This window comes from Dendrobates tinctorius, unplaced genomic scaffold, assembly GCF_039654945.1.
Source record: "Dendrobates tinctorius isolate UK_male_01 unplaced genomic scaffold, ASM3965494v1 ptg000062l, whole genome shotgun sequence".
NCBI lineage: Eukaryota > Metazoa > Chordata > Amphibia > Anura > Dendrobatidae > Dendrobates > Dendrobates tinctorius.
The window spans coordinates 24,807,924-24,831,004 of NW_027361730.1; the positions used below are offsets into that span (position 1 = coordinate 24,807,924).

The 23,081-nt window shown below is 44.8% G+C and overlaps 1 protein-coding gene across 2 annotated transcripts in view; it reads right to left on the minus strand.

Moving 5' to 3' along the window:
- The window catches only part of TLN2 (talin 2), a 320,242-nt gene that overhangs the window by 164,360 nt on the left and 132,801 nt on the right, over nucleotides 1–23,081 (minus strand). For both annotated transcript variants that reach the window (XM_073579419.1, XM_073579418.1), the window contains 7 exons: nucleotides 20,599–20,754; nucleotides 20,219–20,320; nucleotides 19,088–19,164; nucleotides 18,798–18,981; nucleotides 11,309–11,422; nucleotides 8,879–8,987; nucleotides 2,587–2,795 (listed from right to left, as the gene is read on the minus strand). In XM_073579419.1, coding sequence (XP_073435520.1) covers nucleotides 2,587–2,795; nucleotides 8,879–8,987; nucleotides 11,309–11,422; nucleotides 18,798–18,981; nucleotides 19,088–19,164; nucleotides 20,219–20,320; nucleotides 20,599–20,754 — 951 coding nt within the window. The remainder of the gene's footprint in view (nucleotides 1–2,586; nucleotides 2,796–8,878; nucleotides 8,988–11,308; nucleotides 11,423–18,797; nucleotides 18,982–19,087; nucleotides 19,165–20,218; nucleotides 20,321–20,598; nucleotides 20,755–23,081) is intronic.

Here is a 23,081-nt window from a genome sequence, read left to right on the forward strand (position 1 = left end):
CATGATATAGGAAATCAGGGTGATAACTATACCCTGTTTCCCACTGGAAAAAACCTAAAAGATAAAAGAAGGAAAAGATTAAAAAGTTCAAGCTAAACCTGAAAGAAAAATTGGATTAAAAACTGCGGATCTGGGGAGATCCCGGTCCGCCTCCTACAGACAGTAAGCACAAACTGGGGGTGCTTGGTGCCTGTCGGTGGGTGTATACTGCCGGGGAGGAGCTAATTTTCTTCTTTTGCATAGTGTCAGCCTCCTAGCAGCAGCAGCAGCATACACCCATGGTAATCTGTGTCCCCCAATAAGGCGATAAAGAAAGTTCCAATTCTGTCAATCAATGCAGATCCCAGTGGTCAGCCCCCACCAATCAATGAAGTGATCACCTACAGTGGGTCAAAAAAAGGATTTAGTCAGTCAGCAATAGTGCAAGTTCCACCACTTAAAAAGATGAGAGGCGTCTGTAATTTACATCATAGGTAGACCTCAACTATGGGAGACAAACTGAGAAAAAAAAATCCAGAAAATCACATTGTCTGGTTTTTTTTCATTTTATTTGCATATTATGGTGGAAAATAAGTATTTGGTCAGAAACAAGCAATCAAGATTTCGGTCTCTCACAGACCTGTAACTTCTTCTTTAAGAGTCTCCTCTTTCCTCCACTCATTACCTGTAGTAATGGCACCTGTTTAAACTTGTTATCAGTATAAAAAGACACCTGTGCACACCCTCAAACAGTCTGACTCCAAACTCCACTATGGTGAAGACCAAAGAGCTGTCAAAGGACACCAGAAACAAAATTGTAGCCCTGCACCAGGCTGGGAAGACAATCTGCAATAGCCAACCAGCTTGGAGTGAAGAAATCAACTGTGGGAGCAATAATTAGAAAATGGAAGACATACAAGACCACTGATAATCTCCCTCGATCTGGTGCTCCACGCAAAATCCCACCCCGTGGGGTCAGAATGATCACAAGAACGGTGAGCAAAAATCCCAGAACCACGCGGGGGGACCTAGTGAATAAACTGCAGAGAGCTGGGACCAATGTAACAAGGCCTACCATAAGTAACACACTACGCCACCATGGACTCAGATCCTGCAGTGCCAGACGTGTCCCACTGCTTAAGCCTGTACATGTCCGGGCCCGTCTGAAGTTTGCTAGAGAGCATTTGGATGATCCAGAGGAGTTTTGGGAGAATGTCCTATGGTCTGATGAAACCAAACTGGAACTGTTTGGTAGAAACACAACTTGTCGTGTTTGGAGGAAAAAGAATACCGAGTTGCGTCCATCAAACACCATACCTACTGTAAAGCATGGTGGTGGAAACATCATGCTTTGGGGCTGTTTCTCTGCAAAGGGGCCAGGACGACTGATCCGGGTACATGAAAGAATGAATGGGGCCATGTATCGTGAGATTTTGAGTGCAAACCTCCTTCCATCAGCAAGGGCATTGAAGATGAAACGTGGCTGGGTCTTTCAACATGACAATGATCCAAAGCACACCGCCAGGGCAACGAAGGAGTGGCTTCGTAAGAAGCATTTCAAGGTCCTGGAGTGGCCTAGCCAGTCTCCAGATCTCAACCCTATAGAAAACCTTTGGAGGGAGTTGAAAGTCCGTGTTGCCAAGCGAAAAGCCAAAAACATCACTGCTCTAGAGGAGATCTGCATGGAGGAATGGGCCAACATACAAACAACAGTGTGTGGCAACCTTGTGAAGACTTACAGGAAACGTTTGACCTCTGTCATTGCCAACAAAGGATATATCACAAAGTATTGAGATGAAATTTTGTTTCTGACCAAATACTTATTTTCCACCATAATATGCAAATAAAATGAAAAAAAAAAACAGACAATGTGATTTTCTGGATTTTTTTTTCTCAGTTTGTCTCCCATAGTTGAGGTCTACCTATGATGTAAATTACAGACGCCTCTCATCTTTTTAAGTGGTGGAACGTGCACTATTGCTGACTGACTAAATACTTTTTTTCCCCACTGTATTTTATGGATAAGTGACAATTTGTTTTCACTGGAGAACCGTTTTATGGGGTTTTCCCAAATTCAGCCAACTCAATTAGATTTTGAACAGAATGATGAGTGTATCCCGACAGTGCCCCTTTTCCCCCACCCCGTTCTAAGAGTCATATCATCTAGCCTGTGAGTAGGTGATTAGTGGTTATTTTGGGAACACCCTTTAAACTCCATTATATAATAAGGATTGGCTGCTCCAAGCAGACAACAGTAAAACAAAACCGATCTATATAGCATGCTAAAATATTTGTTAAGCTGTTTGTCTTAAAGGGGTTGTCCAGGATTAGAAAAAAATGGGTTCACTTTTTTTTTACTTTAACAATGCTACACTTGTCCTTTAGCCGTGTTTGGTATCGCAACTCATCTTCAGTCAAGAAAATGAGGCTGATCCTTAATACCAAACTCACACATGAGCAAGTGCAAAGGTTCTTGGTAACGCAAAAGCAAACCAGTTTTCCTGCTGATGGGACACTATCCACACAGTCTTACAATAGTCCATTTCTCCCCCAGAAAGAAAGACATGGCTTAGGAAATGTATTCTTTGATAAATTCTGAGGGTCTACCTCTCCAGAAGATGGTTGTACTGCTGTAAGCAGGTCAGAGACAGCTCCTGCCAATGTCCTTGCTGCTCCTAATAATTTCTCTCCACTTCCAACCTCATCCTCCATCAGAGCGGCCAACAGTTTTACACCCTTGGACATCTCCGTCAGATTGGAAGAAATAGTGGTAATTGCACATCCCACAGCGGTGTAGTCCGTCTCTGATGGATCACCTAGAAAGAAAAGAGCGAATGTTCGCCATACACATTGAACATTGATAATAATGTGGTACCACAATAATGTGCATTAAATATCAATTTTATATTAACCCCTTCACGACCAATGACGCCACATAGGCGTCATGAAACCTGGTTCAAATCTGACCAGTGACGCCTATGTGGCGTCATGACTTTAAAGCCCCCCTGCGGGTCGGGCGACCTAGGTCACTGAAAGGTCACCCGACCTGCAGATACAGGGGGCTTTGTAATTCACCACAGGGAGCGTAGCTTCGCCCCCACGTGGCTACGATCGCTCTGATTGGCTGTTAAAAGTGAAACAGCCAATCAGAGCGATAGTAATATTTCATCAATGAAAACTGATGAAATATTACAATCCAGCCATGTCCGACGCTGCTGTAGCATCGGACATGGCTGGAGACACCGATTCCAACCCCCCCACCGGCGATCGCCCCCCCGCAACTGAATGACAGCGGCGATCTGCCGCCGCTGTCATGATCTGCCCCCCTCCCATTCCCTCTGCTCCCCGCCAGCCTCCGATCCCCCTCTCACCCCCCCCCGGTACCTCCTGAGTCCCCCCGTCCCTCCCGGTGTCCCTCGGGTCCGGATGATGGGCGCCGCCATCTTAGAAAATGGCGGGCGCATGCGCAGTACGCCCGCCCGAATCTGTCGGCTGCAGATTCCATTCTTTCATTTTGATCACTCTCACAGTGATCAAAATGAAAGAAAAAGTAAATAACCCCCCCGATTATCACCCCCATAGGTAGGCAGAACTAATAAAAAAAAGAAAATATTTTTATTTTTCCATTAGGGTTAGGGTTGAAAAGAGGGTTAGGGTTGAAAAGAGGGTTAGGGTTGAAAAGAGGGTTAGGGTTGAAAAGAGGGTTAGGGTTGAAAAGAGGGTTAGGGTTGAAAAGAGGGTTAGGGTTGAAAAGAGGGTTAGGGTTGAAAAGAGGGTTAGGGTTGAAAAGAGGGTTAGGGTTGAAAAGAGGGTTAGGGTTGAAAAGAGGGTTAGGGTTGAAAAGAGGGTGAGGGTTGAAAAGAGGGTGAGGGTTGAAAAGAGGGTGAGGGTTAGGGTTGAAAAGAGGGTGAGGGTTAGGGTTGGAAAGAGGGTTAGGGTTGGAAAGAGGGTTAGGGTTGGAAAGAGGGTTAGGGTTGGAAAGAGGGTTAGGGTTGGAAAGAGGGTTAGGGTTGGAAAGAGGGTTAGGGTTGGAAAGAGGGTTAGGGTTGGAAAGAGGGTTAGGGTTGGAAAGAGGGTTAGGGTTGGAAAGAGGGTTAGGGTTGGAAAGAGGGTTAGGGTTGGAAAGAGGGTTAGGGTTGGAAAGAGGGTTAGGGTTGGAAAGAGGGTTAGGGTTGGAAAGAGGGTTAGGGTTGGAAAGAGGGTTAGGGTTGGAATTAGGGTTAGGGTTGGAATTAGGGTTAGGGTTGGAATTAGGGTTAGGGTTGGAATTAGGGTTAGGGTTGGAATTAGGGTTAGGGTTGGAATTAGGGTTAGGGTTGGAATTAGGGTTAGGGTTGGAATTAGGGTTAGGGTTGGAATTAGGGTTAGGGTTGGAATTAGGGTTAGGGTTGGAATTAGGGTTAGGGTTGGAATTAGGGTTAGGGTTGGAATTAGGGTTAGGGTTGGAATTAGGGTTAGGGTTGGAATTAGGGTTAGGGTTGGAATTAGGGTTAGGGTTGGAATTAGGGTTAGGGTTGGAATTAGGGTTAGGGGTATGTTGGGGTTAGGTTTATGATTAGGGTTGGAATTAGGGGTAGGGATGTGTTGGGGTTAGGGCTGTGGTTAGGGGTGTGTTGGGGTTAGGGTTGGAGTTAGAATTGAGGGGTTTCCACTGTTTAGGCACATCAGGGGGTCCCCAAACGCGACATGGTGCAACCATTGATTCCAGCCAATTTTGCGTTCAAAAAGTTAAACGGTGCTTCCTCCCTTCCAAGCCCCGACGTGTGCCCAAACAGTGGTGTACCCCAACATATGGGGTATCAGCGTACTCAAGAAAAATAGCACAACAACTTTGGGGGTCTAATTTCTCCTGGTACCCTTGGGAAAATAAAAAATTGGGGGCTAAAAAAATATTTTTGTGGAAAAATTTTTTTTTTTTATTTTCACATCTCTGCGTTATAAACTTCTGTGAAGCACTTGGGGGTCCAAAGTGCTCACCAGGCATCTAGATAAGTTATTTGGGAGGTCTAGTTTCCAAAATGGGGTCACTTGTGGGGGGTTTCTATTGTTTAGGCACATCAGGGGCTCTGCAAACGTAATGACGACCGCAGACCATTCCATCAAAGTCTGCATTTCAAAACGCCACTACTTCCATTCCGAGCCCTTACGTGTGACCAAACAATAGTTCCCCCCCCATATATTGGGCAACAGCGTACTCAGGACAAACTGTACAACAACTTTTGGGGTCCAATTTATCCTGTTACCCCTGTGAAAAAAAAATTGCTGGCTAAAAATCTTTTTTTTTTTTTGAGGAAAAAAAAATATTTTTTATTTTCACAGCTCTCCGTTATAAACGTCTGTGAAGCGCTTGGGAGTTCAAGGTGCTCACCACACATCTAGATAAGTTCCTTGGGGGGTCTAGTCTCCAAAATGGGGTCACTTGTGGGGGGGTTCCACAGTTTAGGTACATCAGGGGCTCTGCAAATGTAACATGATGCCCGCAGACCATTCCATCAAAGTCAGCATTTCAAAATGTCACTACTTCCCTTCCGAGCCCCGACGTGTGCCCAAACAGTGGTTCCCCCCCACATATGGGGTACCAGCGTACTCAGGACAAACTGGACAACAAGATTTGTGGTCCAATTTCTCCTGTTAGCCTTGTGAAAATTAAAAATAGTGTGCTAAAAATCGTTTTTGAGGAAAAAAAATTATTTTTTATTTTCACTGCTCTGTGTTATAAACTTTTGTGAAGCACTTAGGGGTTCAAAGTGCTCCCTACACATCTAGATAAGTTCCTTAGGGGGTCTAGTTTCCAAAATGGTGTCACTTGTGGAGGAGCTCCAATGTTTAGGCGGACAGGGGCTCTCCAAATGCGACATGGTGTCCGATAATGATTGGAGCTAATTTTCCATTCAAAAAGTCAAATGGTGCTCCTTGCCTTCCGGGCCCTGCCGTGCACCCAAACAGTGGTTTATGACCACATATGAGGTATCTGTGAACTCAGGAGAAATTGCTCAACAAATTTTAGGATCCATTTTATCCTGTTGCCCATGTGAAAATGAAAAAACTGAGGCTAAAAGAAAATTTTTGTGAAAAGAACGTTTTGGGTTTTTTTTACAGATCAATTTGTGAAGCACCTGGGGGTTCAAAGTGATCACCATGCATCTAGATAAGTTCCTTGGGGGGTCTAGTTTCCAAAATGGGGTCACTTGTGGAGTAGCTCCAATGTTTTTGCACACAGGGGCTCTCCAAACACGACATGGCAACTGCTAAATATTCCAGCATATTTTCCATTCAAAAAGTCAAATGGCGCTCCTTCCCTTCTGAGCCGTGCCATGCGCCCAAACAGTGGTTTATGACCACATATGAGGTATCGGTGTACTCAGGAGAAATTGCCCAACAAATTTTAGGATCCATTTTATCCTGTTGCCCATGTGAAAATGAAAAAATTGATGCTAAAAAAAATTTTTGTTGGAAAAATTAAAATGTCCATTTTTTCTTTCCACATTGCTTTAGTTCCTGTGAAACATCTGAAGGGTTAATAATCTTCTTGAATGTAGTTTTGAGTAGCTTGAGGGGTGCAGTTTTTAGAATGGTGTCACTTTTGGGTATTTTCTACCATATAGACCCCTCAAAGTGACTTCAAATGTGAGGTGGTCCCTAAAAAAAATGGTTTTGTAAATTTTATTGTAAAAATGAGAAATCGCTGGTCAACTTTTAACCCTTATAACTTCCTATCAAAAAAATATTTTGCTTCCAAAATTGTGCTGATGTAAAGTAGACATGTGGGAAATGTTATTTAGTAACTATTTTGTTTCACATAACTCTCTGGTTTAACAGAATAAAAATTCAAAATTTGAAAATTGCTAAATTTTCTAAATTTTCGCCAAATTTCTGATTTTTTTGACAAATAAACGCAAAAATTATCGACCTAAATTTACCACTAACATGAAGCCCAATATGTCACGAAAAAACATTCTCAGAATCGCTAGGATCCGTTGAAGCGTTCCTGAGTTATAACCTCATAAAGGGACACTGGTCAGAATTGCAAAAAATGGCCTGGTCATAAAGGTCAAAATAGGCTTGGTCATGAAGGGGTTAAACAGAAGAGAAAACATTATTAGCAGGATGCTAGTAAATATCACCGTTAACAAGCAGATTGAGGATATAGGCAGTCCACATGAGCTATTTAAGGACCATTGTCACTTAGCAATGAATCAGGAAGGGGGTTCTTATGGACAATTACTCGTGCCCCCTCGTCACCACTGCTGGTCCTACATCCTTCTTAACGCATGGGAAAAAGCTACCGAAAAACAAAAAGTTGGCACTTGGAGTCCTCTGTTAGAGGGCTGTGGGAAGAAAGGCATCACAGAATAATGCTGGAGGACATGCAACCCATGTCCACGGCTGCAGTACAGCCAGGGTACAATCCCAATGTTAGTTAACCAATACACCACCTGTGAGTAGTAGGAGCTGACTGCCTGTAGGAGTCACCAACATAAGGCCCCGTTTACATCAAGTTGTACCCCTCCGATTCATCACATAAAAAAATAGTTAACAATGCGACTTATTCCACTGTTGTCTATAGAGTACTATTATAAACCAACACCAACTAGTGTGAACTTAACAGTTTTAGAGAAAAGGGTAGACAGAATGCAAGGGGTTCTCAACCATTAGACGGGAGATGTCTCCTTCAGTGCATTTACATGAGATGCTTTTCAACCAAAATGTCAAAAAATGTACATGCTTTACTGAAAATTGTCATTGTTTCAGCTCAGCTTCACAATGTTCAGGGTGAACACCGCACTACAACACTGGAAAATCGCACTATCAACAGGTGGAGTTTTGAACGCGGTTTTGGCAGAGTGGTCAAAAACTTTAGGTCTAAATGTCATGGCTGCTTCAGCAGTGAGCGTGTGCTGTAAATACAAGTTCATCGACATAGATAGATATGTCTATCTACCTGAAGTTTACAGAATTGCAGTCCAACATCCCAGTGAGTATTTTATTCCATGGTGAGACACTAGTCAGAGAAGCTGAACCCACAGGTTATGAAGGCGTACATTCCCATATAAAAACCATGAGTAAGGCTGGTTTCACAATTGCGTATGGAGGAGCTGCGGAGGGCTGTGTAGTTCCTCTGTGAAGCTCATCCCACTGCCGCACCACCTCTGGTCAGCTCCGCCCAAGTCGACATACTTCTGCATGAGGCCTGCGTACCTTATCTTTACCATTGGGTACGCTGGTCGTGCGGATGCCTCCGCATGCGTCATTTTGACGATGGGGCGACCCGCGTCGAACGCAACATGCTGGAATTTGATGCGGTCACCGCATCGTCAAAACGACACATGCGGAGATATCCGCACAACCTGCATACCCAATGTTAAAGATAGGGTACGCAGGCCACATGTAGAAGTATGCGGCCGTAGGCGGAGCTGACCGGAGGAGATGCAGCAGTGGGTGGAGCTTCACTGAGGAAGTCAGCAGCTCCTCCATACGCATATGTGAAACTAGCAGGTCCTGTTAACAGTATTTTATACTACATTGCCTGTATTTTTGGAGTGTTTTTATACTTGAATAAATGCTAAGTTTTACTCTTCTAAGAAAGGCTCTATTGTCGTTGGATCATTTCTCCCTTCATTTTTGTACATATTAAAAAAAAAAAAAAAAAAAAAAAAAAAAAGACACTAGACAGGCAGGAAAGGATGGTGAGGTCGTTTGTGTGCTCAAGCCCTAAAGAACCCCAAATCTGAAAAGGCTAAAGGAACAGAGCAGTTGGGCACTACGTGTTGGAGGACATCATGCAAGTCTACTGGAAACGGCTGGTAAACAATGTGTGTCAGATATGTGATATGAGATATGTGATATAAGAATCTATCCATCAAATAAGAAATACGTCTAATAGTCACATTGTCAATACCTGCGGTCAGGTTCACTACCGACGCTGTTCCTGCGGTAATCGCATCCACTTGGGAGTGGATCTCATGTTTTGACTCGTCTACTTTGTTCTGAATCCAGACTCGGGAGGCCTAGAAATCAATGTGGCAAGCATAATAAATCTGTATCATCAAAATCAGTGGCCGATGCAGAAAACAATGAATATTTATTTTTTTTAGATTGGACCTCATTATAACAATTATTACACTTTCAGAGGTTTTCTTTGACTTAAAAAATACAGTGAAAGATTCTGCTCCAATTGACGCTGCTCCACTGAGCCCCTCTGTAACAAAGTTACGGGGGCATTGTTTTTTTCGCTCTGATGTTGACTAATCAGAACACATCTGCACCCACAAAAAAGTTCTGTGGTACGCACCTGGTTGGCTGAAGGGAAAATTGCACCTTAATTACATGGGGGCATAACTCTGCAAGGGAGGGGCAAAGAAGACCTATTCCAGAATCAGTAGAGCAGCGGCAAGTGGAGGATGAAGGAGGTAGTCGGCTTACATTAAAAACATCCAGTGAATGGTCCTCTCTAAAAATGATGGAGCAATGGCAGCCCAGCAAGCTCTGTATCACTTCCACAGGGACAGAGCCTCCACCCTGCAAGCAGCTGTGTCTGGTACTGCCGCAAAGCCTCATTCAGGTCATTTACATCGTATATATGGGGCCGTGATTGTGTAAAGATAAGACAGCACTAACCTGAGAGCCGAGGAAAAATATCTTCATTCTGTCAATCAAATATTGATAGCCCATCCAATGCTACCAGTGTGAAGGCCCAGGAAATCACTTAAAAAAAAGTTGTCTGCTACTCAGAAGATCCCTTCCATTGCTATATTAACTCGTATAACATAAGAACAGCCTATAATCACCTCCGATGCCATTTCAGCAATGCCGGCTCTGACTCTCTGGATGCTGTTATGTCATGTAAACCCTGCAGCCAATCAGCGGCCACTTCAGTTTCACTTCCTTTAAACCTACCAGACATCCAGGGGCAGTCAGAACAGTAGCAGCTCTAACTTCTTCTGGTGTCAGATGAGTCCATAGAAAGTGAGGGTGAAATGCAATTGATTGGCTGCAGGGCTTGCATGACATAACATCATGGAAGCCCTGGGAGAGCTAGTGCCGTCATCACTGGACAGGCACTAAAAAGGAGTATAGGCTGTTGAAAAGGGATTGTCCAAGTAGTTGAAAACCAGATTCACATTCTGTCTATGTGCTGAGTAGAATGAAAACTCCTATGACTACTATAAAAAAAGCAAAACCCCAAGCTCTTGACTGGTTTTAGTTATTTTGGGACTGTAATGTTGGGGGGGGGGGGGGGGTGTGGTCACAACTTAAGGCTGGGTTCACACGTAGCGGAACTCTCGCAGAAAATAACCGCGAGAGTTCCGGAATTCCATTCCGCGGGAAAATCGCATTTTAAATTCCCGCGGATAAACTAGCATTTTGCAAGCGTAATTAGCTTGCAGAATTGCTAGCGTTTTCCAAGCGATCTGTAGCATCGCTTGGAGAACTGATTGACAGGTTGGTCACACTCGTCAAACAGTGTTTGACGAGTGTGACCAACTTTTTACTATTGAGACCGCCAAGAAAAATATTGTTATTCTCACCTTCCAACGTCCTGCGCAGCCTTCCCGCCTCTCTACACGCTCCCGGTCCCAGTATTCCTTTGCGACAATTACCGCGATGACGTCCGTTCTCGCGGGAATCACCGCGAGAACGGACGTCATCGCTCGCAAAGACTTACTGGGACTGGGAGCGTGGAGAGAGGCGGGAAGCCTGCGCGGGACGTCGGAAGGTGATAACAACAATATTTTTTATTTTAAATTCTATTTTTTACAGGGATATGGTACCCAAAGCCCGGAGGACAGTCTCCTCTCCTCCGGACCGTGGGTACCATCCGCAAATGTTCTGCTTACTTTTCGCATGGTTTGCACAGCCACATGCGGAAAATAAGAACAATGCATTCCTACGGGTGCGGGATCGCCGCGATTCCGCGAAATTAATGAGCATGCTGCGTTTTTTACCGCGACGCAATTCCGCCGCGGTAAAAACCACAGCATTAGCACAGCATTGCGGAATCCCATAGGAATGCATGGGATGCTTATTTTTCGCGTTTTCGCGGCAAAATCTCGCGGTTAAAACTGCCACGGAAACGCGATAAAAACGCCACGTGTGAACTCGGCCTTACTTTCAGTGCAGGCACCTCAGCATTATGAATGTTTTATAAAATCACTTTCTTGCAGCGGACACTAAACTGCTTTTTACTAAACTCAAGTTGCACTGCACTTCACTAAATTGCTATGTGTCAAATATATCCAGAAGTGTGCGTAGCAGAATTAGGCTGGTCGGTGGACAGCTGTCCTAATAAAATAATAATTCAAGCATGTAGATCATATGAGGTTCTTACCATGTCGTGTCCCAGAGGTGGTAGATTGTCCACTTGGCTCAAATCGTTATGTGCCTGTTGAACTGCATGCATGCTGGTGTTAATGGTCCCCATCAGAGCTTGCTGAGCCGATGTCTATGGAGAAGAGGAAAAAAGAAAAAAAAAAAGAAAAAAAAAAAAAAACTCTGAATGTGATGCACATACCAACCAAGGCGAATTCATTCTTAACAGAATAGATTTGCGGAATATCTACACATTTCCATATAAAACAACACCTAAAGACTGCCTGTGAAGCTCCAGCCATTCATTGATGCAACCGCAGATGCAGCCATTGAGCAGATGCAAATGGAAGAGAAGGCTCTTTCCGCCAGCAGTGCACACATCCTTACAGAACACTGAAAATGTTCTCCAGCAGCCTCGAAAACGAACAGAAAGTAGGTTAGGAAACAATTCGGCTAATTAGCGGTGACATATGGCCGGACAGTTCGGGATGTGATTAATTGAAAGGATGAGCAGAACAAGGCATCTAATAAGGCAAAGACCGAGACAAAACGATTGAATGCTTTCCGCCAAGAATAAAATGGGCACAAGTGTAAAAAGGAGCACGTGAGAGGGCGGCATTCTGCCACTAGGGCTTGTCTTCCCCCCGGACAGAGAGGCAGATCTGGAATGACAGCATGTAAACCGGAACCCATAAAAGGACCGAAAACTTTCCATGAACCCAAGAAAAAAAGGCATAGTAATACAGAATCTAAAAAGACAATTAATTATTACATCCAGGTGCCAGTTTTACATCAGCTTGTATTATTTGTATTTTTTTGCTCTCTTTCAAGATTTTGTTTTGCAGCCAGACGCATACTAAAACGCCTTCACACCGCCTATGGAGCTTCTCCAAATTGATTCCAGTTCAATTACCTCCGCCGAGCTTGGTTTACGCTGAGTACTAGTGGCGATCCTGGGACTAATTAGCCGATAAGACTGAGGACGTGTTTACTTTTGCATGATTTGGCGTCATTAAACGAGTGATCGGCTTCATCAAGCATGAGATTACATCTAAGTGAGACACTGGGCTTCGGAACAGAAATGTTCCATGCACAAAAGAAAAATTATTTTCATGGTAAATCGAATTTGGACTAAGGATTTTCCATATAAATACAGCGAGTGCAATCACTTAAATGATGTACTAATGTAATGCAACTCACTTTATGGCATAACGGCACAGAAAACTGCACTAGTCCCAAAAATCATATTTGCCATGTACAATATCTATATGATACTTTAAAAATCCCCAAAATACCTTAATACCCTTATGATAATGTTAAAGGGGTTGTAAGCTTTCAGGAAAGTGAATCCCGAACACTGTACAATACTTATCATAAAGCAGGTACTCGCGCTCCATGGGCCCAGACCCAGTACCCCACCGCTGCTCCCATCTCAATGTTTGGCTGCAGTGGTGATGTCGTACCGACAGTGTGCATCACCGCTGTAGCTAATCACTGAGCCCCGTGGCTAGTCCACTGCACTTGATTAGCTATAGCAGTGATGAGCGCTGCAGATGTGACATCACCGCCAAAACAAGAAGACTGGAGCAGCCTCAAGGAGCCAGCACTAGGGCCGGGAATGGTGAGCACCTGTACAAATGAGCTTCTGTCCTCCACTCTGTTATTTTTGGTTAATGCCCCATTCACAGGTCCAATTGCATTTCTTTCTTTATACATGTTACATTCTATGACTGGTTTTACACATCCACAAAGAAAACCACCATGGTTACTTACCGGTAGCCAGTTTTTCCAGAACCCATGACAGCACACCTGAGAGAGGGATCCACCCCGCCAGGACAGGAATCTATTTCCCCCCCGCTTCAGTTGGTTACAGAGCATTGAGAGGACTTCCCAGTTATATGTTTATCCAACACCACATCCCACAAATACACCCTATTAACGTGCACACAAATATGGTGAAAAAGGGGGGGGGTAATATTCAGGTACAGTCATGGGTTCCGGAAAAACTGGCTACCGGTAAGTAACCATGGTGGTTTTCCCTTCACCCATGACAGCACACCTGAGAGATTTTTGGAGACTTCGAACCACCTTAGGGAGGGACGACCGCTTGCAGCACCCTTCTACCAAAGGTTAAGTCAGCAGAGGAGGATAGATTTAATCTATAGTGTCTAAAGAAGGTTGACGGTGAGGCCCAGGTAGCAGCTTTACAAATTTGATCTATCGATACCTCTGCCTTTTCAGCCCAGGAGGTCGCCACGGATCTGGTGGAATGAGCCTTGATGCCATCAGGAATCAGAACACCACTATCTGAGTAAGCTATACTAATGGCCTCCCTAATCCATCTGGCAATGGTCCCCTTTGATACTCCGCAACCCTTCCTGGCACCCCGAAAGGCTACGAATAGGGACTGGGACCTCCTCCACTGGCTAGTCACTGATATATATTCTAGCAGGGCCCTTCTAACATCTAAATTGTGGAAGTTTTCCTCCCCTGGGTTTTTCGGATTTTCGCAGAAGGAGGGAAGGACAATCTCCTGACCCCGATGGAAATCTGATACTACCTTCGGTAGATACGCAGGGTCTGTTTTTAACACCACTCTATCCTGATACACTTGGGTATAAGGTGGGTTTACCGAGAGGGCCTGTAAGTCACTTATTCTACGGGCCGAAGTAAGGGCAACTAATATAATCATCTTCAGGGTAAGATATTTTATAAGCAGTTGTTGAACAGGCTTAAATGGCTCTTTTGTGAGGGCCTCTAATACCAGGTTTAGATCCCACAGGGCTATTTTTGGTAATGGAATAGGCCTGGACCTGTGGCAGGATTTAATGAACCTAGCTACCGATCTGTTTGCTGCCAAGTTACAATTATATAGCGCGCCTAGTGCGGGCACCTGAACGTTAAGGGTATTCACCGCTAACCCCAGCTGTAATCCTGCTTGTAAAAATTCCAAGATGGCCTTAATCGGGAGTTTTTGGTCTAACGGCTTCCCCAGGAACTGTAGAAACTTATTCCATGTTCTACCATAGATATTAGTCGTTATTGGCTTCCTACTTTTTAACAGGGGGGCAACTAACCCCGGAGAGAACCCTCTATCCATCAGAAGCGACCTTTCAAATTCCACGCCGTCAGATGGAATCCCTTGACCTGTGCGTGGAATATCAGACCCTGAGTTAGCAGGTCTGGGATCTCCGGTAGGACCCATGGATCTGAGAGGGACATCATCTGCAACAGCAAGAACCAGGGTCTTTTTGGCCAGAACAGGGCTATTAGGATCACCCTGGCTTGATCTTTCCTGATTTTCCTCACCCCTGTTGGGATCAGAGTCACAGGGGGAAACGCATAAGCCAGCCTGAAATTCCACGGAATTTGTAATGAGTCCACTGCCCATGGCTTTTCCTTGGGGTTTAATGAACAGAACCTTTCCACCTGTCTGTTTTTGTAGGCGAAGAGGTCTATTATCGGTTCCCCCAAAGTTGGACTATCTTCTGAAAAACTGACCGATTTAGAGCCCATTCCCTTTGCTTTAGTGTATTTCGGCTCAGGAAATCGGCTTCTATATTCTCCACCCCTTTTATATGTAGTGCCGTTAAAGAGAGTAGATGTTGTTCTGCTCTTTGAAAAAAGTCGCTGGCCGCCATCATTAGGGAGTGTAATCTTGTAACCCCCTGGTGATTGATGTACGTCACTGTTACCATGTTGTCCGACATGATACGGACGTTGAGGCGATAGAGGAAGGGAATAAAACTTGTTAGGGCTTTGCTCACTGCCCACAGTTCTCTCAAGTTGTAAGATGCGTTTTGCTCTTGAGGCTCCCAGGGCCCCTGGGCCGCATGACCCCTTAGGTGCGCTCCCCAGCCTGAGGAGCTTGCGTCTGTCAGAATTATGTCGGTCACTGGTTTGTCCCATAGTATCCCTGACGTCAAATTTGTTCTGTGTAACCACCATTTGAGGAAGTTTCTGACCTCTAAGGAAAGCTCCAGTCTTCCTTCTAAACGCCCTTTTAGCGACCTTTGTGCTGACAGAATTTCCGTCTGAAGCGGTCGGGTATGAAATTGTGCCCACCTGACCGTCGGGATACAGGAAGTCAGGGTGCCTAGCAAGGACATCGCGTTCCTCAGGGTCATATGGGGTTGGTCTAGGGCCGCTAATGTCACATTCCTCACCTGTTCTACCTTGGCCTCCGGTAGCAGACAGGTTTGTTGTTCTGAATCCAGGATGAACCCTAGAAAAACTTGTTTCCTTAGGGGTTGTAGCCTTGACTTTTTGATGTTTATCATCCAGCCCAGTCTTTGCAGGGTGTCTGTCACTCGTTCTACCTGTGCAGCGCAGTGGCCTTCTGAGTTGCCCACTATTAGGAAATCGTCCAAATAGGGTATTATAATAGTGTTGTGGATTCGGAGAAAGGCTGTCATCTCCGCTATGACTTTGGTAAACACTCTCGGGGCTATGGATTTGCCGAATGGAAGGGCTCTGAATTGAAATTGCCCTGGACGTAGACAGCTACTCAAGTATTTTTAATAACCCGGATGAATGGGGATGTGATAATATGCATCCTTTAAATCGACTACAGCCATAAAACAATCCTGATGTAGCAGTTTTATGGCTGTAGTTACCGATTCCATCTTGAAAGTTTGATTTTTTTATCCACTGATGGAGGCCTCTGAGGTTTATGATTGTCCTGAATGACTGGTCTGTTTTTTTTTTTTGTTTTTTTTTTATCAGGAAGAGGGGTGAGTAGAATCCAGTTTTTTCTTGTCCACTCGGGACCTCGGAAAGAACGTGCTTGTCTAGCAGACTTAAGATTTCTGATTCCAAGGCCAACTGTTCCCCTATCACCTTTCTGACGGGGGGGGGGGGGGGTCACGACAAATGATGTTCTTGGTTGATGTGACAAAGGGATCTTGAGGCCTTCCCTTATGATGTTCAGGATCCAGGCATTGGAGGAGATGTTTTCCCAGGCCTGGGAAAAGAGTGTCAACCTCCCCCCTACTGGAATGCTGGCGTCATTGTGGGGATTTCTTGGAGGTTGAGGTGGCTCCTCCGAACATGAATCCGGACTCCTTTTTCCTTTTATCATCCCATCTTCTCCTATCCCCCGGAGGACGGCCCCTGTTGAATTTTCCCCTCCGAAAGGGCGGCCTCCTCTGATCCGCTGGGAACCTGGGGAAGCCCATCTTCTTGTCACTTGCCTTCTCTAAGATGTCATCCAGGTTTTTTCCAAATAAAAAATGACCATCACAAGGGAGAGAGCACAGCTTAGCTTTAGACTGCAGATCCCCTGGGCAGCCCTTAAGCCATAACGCCCTTCTCGCGGCGTTTGATAGTCCTGCTGCTCTTGCTGTCAATCTCATGGAGTCGGCGGAAGTGTTGGCTAAAAAAGCTGCCGCCCCGTGCAGCAGATACATGTCTGTCAATATTTTCTCTCTTGAGACTTTCGAAGCAAGTCTTTCTTCCAGCTGCTGCAGCCAAATCAATAAAGAGCGTGCTGTGCAGGTGCCGGCTATTGCCGGCTTCAGTCCTCCTGCGGCTGCTTTCCATGTATGTCTTAAATCTGAATCCGCTCTTTTATCTAGCGGGTCCCTAAGCACCCCTGAATCCTCCAGGGGCAGGGCCGATCTTTTAGATGACCGGGACACTGCTGCGTCAATCTTTGGGACCTTGTCCCTTATTTCTGTGTCCTTATGTTCAAAGGGGTACCTCCTTTTAGAGGAGGAAGGAAGGGCTCCTGACCTCTCAGGCTTCCTCCATTCTCTCTCAATGAGAGCTTGTATTTTTTTCATTGACTGGAAAGGTCCTTATCTTCCTTTCCTGTAGTCCCCCCGAACATGACGTTTTCCAGGGACTTGCCTGTTTTTGCCTCCTGTAGGCCCATGGGTACTCTGATGGCCTTGAGGACAGCAGCCGTATCCTCTATGGGAAAACACGGTTTGCCACCCGTCTCGCTATCTGAGGAAGAGAAGGATGGGTGTTCAGCCTGAGATAAGGCCGAGGAAGAGTCTGAGAAAGAACTAGGGGTATCTTTCCTACTCTTTTTCCCTTTCTTTAGCAAAGCTTTAAGCGAGCCTTCCATCTCTGACCTGATAACAGATCTAAGGTTTGTTGCAAAGCTAGGTGCTTCCTCCGCCATGGTTCGCTGGATGCAGCTGGCGCAAAGGTCTTTCTGCCAGTCTCTTGCTAGGGGGCTTCTACATATAGCACAATCTCTATTGTTCCTCTTGCTCCCTTGCTTTTTTGGGTTTCTCCTAAGGAATTTAACACACAGAAGAAGAACCCTATTAATCATGTTACTAACATTCACGAAGATCACTCACCACCGTAATTAAAAGGTACCGGACTCGGAGGCTGTGGAGGAGCTCTCTGGACACCGAAGAGTCCCCCGACCTGTGGCTGGGGCGACTGCTGCTTTTGCCACTTGAACGGCTGCCATACTTGCGAGCCGAGGGCTGTGATGGAGGCAGAGATGACTGAGACGACGACCGTTCCTGCTCTGACCCTATGGTTACCTGGCCATGCTAATGTCTCCCTCCTTTAAATAGTTCTGGTCCCGGTGAGCGTCTTCCTCCCCTCCCCCCTGCGACCGCCGGCTGCGCACTGTTATTCCATGCGGCCGGCGTCACACCAGGCGCCATATTACCGTCGCTCTTCTGACGTCAGCCGGCGCGCTCCCAGGCTGCTCAGCGCCGCTGACGTCAGCGGCCGGAACACGCCCCCGGCTCTCCCACACTACTCACTCTGAGGGAGACAGCTCGGGGCGCACGCACAAGGGGAGGGAGGCGCGGTGGAGCGCCCTGGAATTAGGGACCGCCACCTGCGCCCGCACAAACCCGGAGCCCCCAGGAGACCCCGGGGACTGCGCTACCAGGCACCCAACGGCCGGGACGGGCCTGGGTACCTTACATCCATGACAGGCACCGCCGCTGTCAGTCTGGGATTCCCTTCCAGGACAGGAACCCAACTGAAGCGGGGGGAGAGGTGCTGCCCCTTATATTTCAGTAGGTTTCTGTCCTGGCGGGGCAGATCCCTCTCTCAGGTGTGCTGTCATGTGTGAAGGGAAAAATGGAGATGTGTCAGAGTTTAGCCATATTCATGCACCAGTCTCACACATTTCAATGAGTGAGTTTGAGATGTATCCCAACACCATGCTGCATCCATGTGCTGTCCAGACGTCTGAGATCAGTCCAAGGCTACACAGACATGTGTAATGCAACGCGAAGATCACAATGCTACATGACATCTAATGATTGTCACCCACAAAGTCCACTCCTACGGAACATTGGTCGCAGTTTCCACACAACTTTGCCATCATACCCCACAGTGCCATCTATGTGCGACTTTGATTTGCCTGTGATTGGTCTATGATTTGGGTATTTTTCACAGCCAAATTAAAATATCCATGAAACAGCAAGTCACAGAAAGGCAGCACAAATGAATATAGACTCAGCGAAGTAAGTCAGAGAAAACACCAGATTTACCAACGAAAGCCAATTCAGCTCTCATTCACTTACTAGCGGAGGCATGTGACCTCTGTGCATTTGGCCTGTGGTGAGCTGCTGTTGAGCTGATGGCATGGTCCCCATGTTAAATGTCTCTGGTCCACTTGACCCTGAGCGTATGATAGCAGGGAGAGCGACTGTGCCATGTTCAAGCTTGCCAGGCCGAGTGACTTGCTGTTGTTGGAGAATAGTGGATCTGAAAAGAGAGGAGAGATTTTGTTCCTGCAGGTTTAATTCAGCAGTGTGGTTTTTACATTTTTTATGGTGCACTCAAGCACAAAATACGGTAGCGATATACTCACTTCTTTGGGGATATTGACTCTTCTAACATTGTCGATTCTTCATCTCCCTCTAATCCAAAACGGTCTTTACTTTGTTTCTAGAGCAATTGAATATTATTAATATATTCCGTCAAGTAACATTAAGAAAATAATGATTTTTAAATCTAAAAAAAATATATGTAAAAGGGATCCTTTTAACAGGTTTTCTCATATAAGAGCCACCTCCATTACAGACCTTTTTTAAAGCATACTGGAATTCTGTAAGAAGGTCCCCAATCCTGTCTGAAGGTCCCAAAAAAATAGCTTATTATACTTTACAGAGGGAATGGTCCATCTGATGGGCATATCTGGTCTTGATACGGCGCCTTCTCTCTTCTTTGGATTGCCAGTCTCCTTCCCTGCTTCATGTGGATGACACAGCCTACATCATTCTCACAGTGTCCTCCATCATGCTCATGCGCAGGCATACTGCCGGCTTATCGGTGCTCTTTGTTCTCTCCCAGTACATGCGCGATCCAGTGCTTTGCTCTGCCCTTGTCAGGGGAGAAAGAAGTGTGCCTGCGCAGGAGTGTGATGGAGGACGCTGCGAGGATTATGTAGGATGCGTCATCCACATGAAGCAGGAAAGGAGGACGGCAACCAAAGAAGAGAGGAGGCGCGGGATCATGACCAAAGACGTTCATCGGAAGTTCCACCCTGTTTGTAAAGTGTAATAAACACTATTTTGGGGGTTCTGTAGACTGGATTGGGGACTTGTGTTTTTTTAACAGCATTCCACTATGGCCAATTTATGAGCTAAGAACCTTCATTTTTGTAAGCAATTTAAAAAAATTACTTTTTATTACAGTTTACTCAGCAATTATGATAGATTTTGCGTTTGCATATACTTTATATTGGTCTCTCCTTTTTGCGAGTTATGTATTCATTGCAGTAGGCATCTGTTCATACTATATTGGAGGTGCAGGTCAGGTTTTTTCTTTTATGCCTTTATACGGGAAAACCTGGTGACAGGTTCCGTTTAAGGAAAATTCTAGATAATTAGGACAGCAAAAGAGTATGTCCGAATTAGGTCATGTACTTTAAATGGTGACTGCAATTCAATAGATACTTTTAGACACAAATGCCTTATAAATGTTAGAAACGTCTTTGTACCTTCTTGAGTATGATGTCTATGTATCCCGCGATTAGCTGAGAGATCTGCTCCCCTTCAGTGGTCTGTACAGAATAATAACTCTCTTGGTATTCTCCAAAGTCCTAAAGTGTATAAATGTATGAGCAAATAACTTTGGTTAGATAAAAAAACATCTCTCATGGCCTAACACGACAACGCATCAAAGTATGACCATTTAAAGGCAGCTTTGGGTGTAACTAGAGGAATGGCATAACTTAACTCAAAGTTAGTATCTCACCCTGTGAAATGGCATTTTTAATGGTGTCACAAGTCTCCAAAGCAAAAGAATATGAATTTCTAATGACGCTCCACATCGATACTCATCACATACTGGAAGGAAACATGAAAGACTAGAATATACCAGAGTGAAGCTTTTTGGCGAAGCAGCCCAACGTTTCACCGTCGTCAGCGGCCATTCCTGAACTACGTCCTTTGTTTTTTCATCTACCCTCATCACAGAATCCTTAGTGATGCCCAGCAGACGGGGCACGAGTTTGTTTTTGCCCTTCATCTTTTCCTGAGAACACACAAAAATCAATAATAGACAGAAATTTAGGAAACCCTGCAGTTGAACATACACACACACACACATATAAAGAATCTGTGTGCCCTCCTCTATGTACGACCACTTCTTCAGGGGTGGGGGTTGGTGCGCGAGTCAGGTCAAGCCCGTACTTTCTACATTTGCTGAATCCTGGGGTCAGCTGAAAACGTAGGCAGAAAATGTGGAACGATCTGACAGCAGGGAGTGTGTCTAGGTTTAACAATCAAATCTTAACAAGGACGATAATTAGCTAAGAAAGCACCAGAGGAGATGAAAGATGTAAGGAGAAAAAAAAAAACCATTAAAAGGCAGAAAGAATGTGCAATGAAATCAGATTTCTTTCACTCCACCATATAATACAATAAAACAGGAAAACAATGCTGAAAACTGTACAAAATTTCAGAAGTAGAGACACTTGAAAAAGTGAGTGCACAAAATATGATTATGTCGTCAGACTGAACAGAGCCCTCGTTTATGGACACACATTTCTCATCAATCAGACCAAAGTTTAATAATGTGCGAATATTTTAGCATCGCGGGCCAACCACAAGTTGTAGGAGTCATACACTAAGTGTCCTAATGGTCAATCTTTACTACGAATGTCAAAAAGTGGCACATGACACCCATACCAAATATTTTCCAAATTTTGTGCATTACCATTAAAGCCACATTAACAGTCATGGCCAAAAGTGTTGGCACCCTTGAAATTGCTCCAGAAAATTAACTGAGATTCTGATGTGGCTTTTAGCCAAGTCATATTGTAAGGGTCGATAGTGACTTGTAGGATCGCTGCTTCCAACAGGTGGCGTTATAGAGTTCAAATCCTCTTCCTCTCTGCATATTAAATTTCCCAGAGGAGCATTGCACAGCGAATAAGCCTCCTAACATTGGCATGCCAGAGCCAGTAATGTCACTCTAGACAAGGAGAAACCTTACCTCTTAGTCCTCAGTCCAGAGCCTCTCACTTAACCAAAACTTCTCATACTTTGCACTGATGAGGGGCAATACCCCAAAACGCAGTGACTGCAAATTGAGATTCTGATTTGGCTTTTATCCAAAGTCCTATTGCAAGACTCATTAAAGGGTCAATAGTGAATTGTAGGATTGCTGCTTCCAACAGGTGGCGCTATAGAGTTCAAGTACTCTCTGAAGAGGAAATTTGCATATCCAGAAAATTAAATATTTCTCCCAGAAAACTATTGCAATTACATGTTTTGTTATACACATTTATTTCCTTTGTGTGCATTGGAACAACACAAAAGGACTAAGGAAAAAAAAACGCAAGTCAAGCATCATTTCACGCTAAAACCCCAAAATGGGCAGGACAAAATTGTTGCCACCCTCATCATCTTATTTGGTTGCATACCCTTTGAAAAAAAAAAAAAAAACTGCCATCAATCACCTCCTAAACCATCAACAAGCTTCTTAACTCTCAATTGGAATTTTTGACCACTCTTTTGCAAACTGCTCCAGGTCGCTCAGATTTGAAGGCGCCTTCTTCCCAACAACAACAACATTAAAATCTCTCCACAGATGTTCAATGGGATTTAGAGCCGACTCTTCAGAACTCTCCAGAGATCCGTTTCCATCCATTTCTGGGTGCTACTTGAAGTATGTTTGAGGTCATTGCCCTGCTGGAAGACCCATGACCTATGACACAAACCCAGTTTTCTGACACTGGGAACTACATTGCCACCCAAAAACCTTTCATAATTTTCAGATTTCATGATATTTTGCATACACTCAAGGCACCCAGTACCAGAAGTAGCAAAACAACCTGAAAATATATTTGAACCTCCACCATTTTTGACTGTAGGTACCGTGTTATTTTCTTTATAGGCCTCATTCCGTTTTCGGTAAACCGTAGAATGATGTGTTTTTCCTAAGAGCTCAATCTTGGTCTCATCTGTCCACAAAATGCTTCCCCAGAAGGATTTTGGCTTGCTCATGTACATTTTAGCAAACTGCTGTGTAGATTTTTTATGTCTCTGTATAAGCAGTGGGGTCCTCTTGGGTCTCCTGCCATAGCATTTAATTTCATTCAGTGGTAGACTGATAGTTCGTGCTTACACTTACAGTATGTACCCAAAGCCTGCAGGACAGCTTGAATTTCTTTGGAACCTGATTGGGGCTGCTTACCCACCATCGAGACTATCCTGCCTGGCAACTTTTCATCAGTTTTTCTCTACCATCCATTCCAGAGAGATTAGCTACAGTGCCATGGGTTGTAAATTTCTTGATTATGTTGCACACTGTGGACAAAGGAACATCAAGATCTCTGGAAATGGACTTGTCATCTT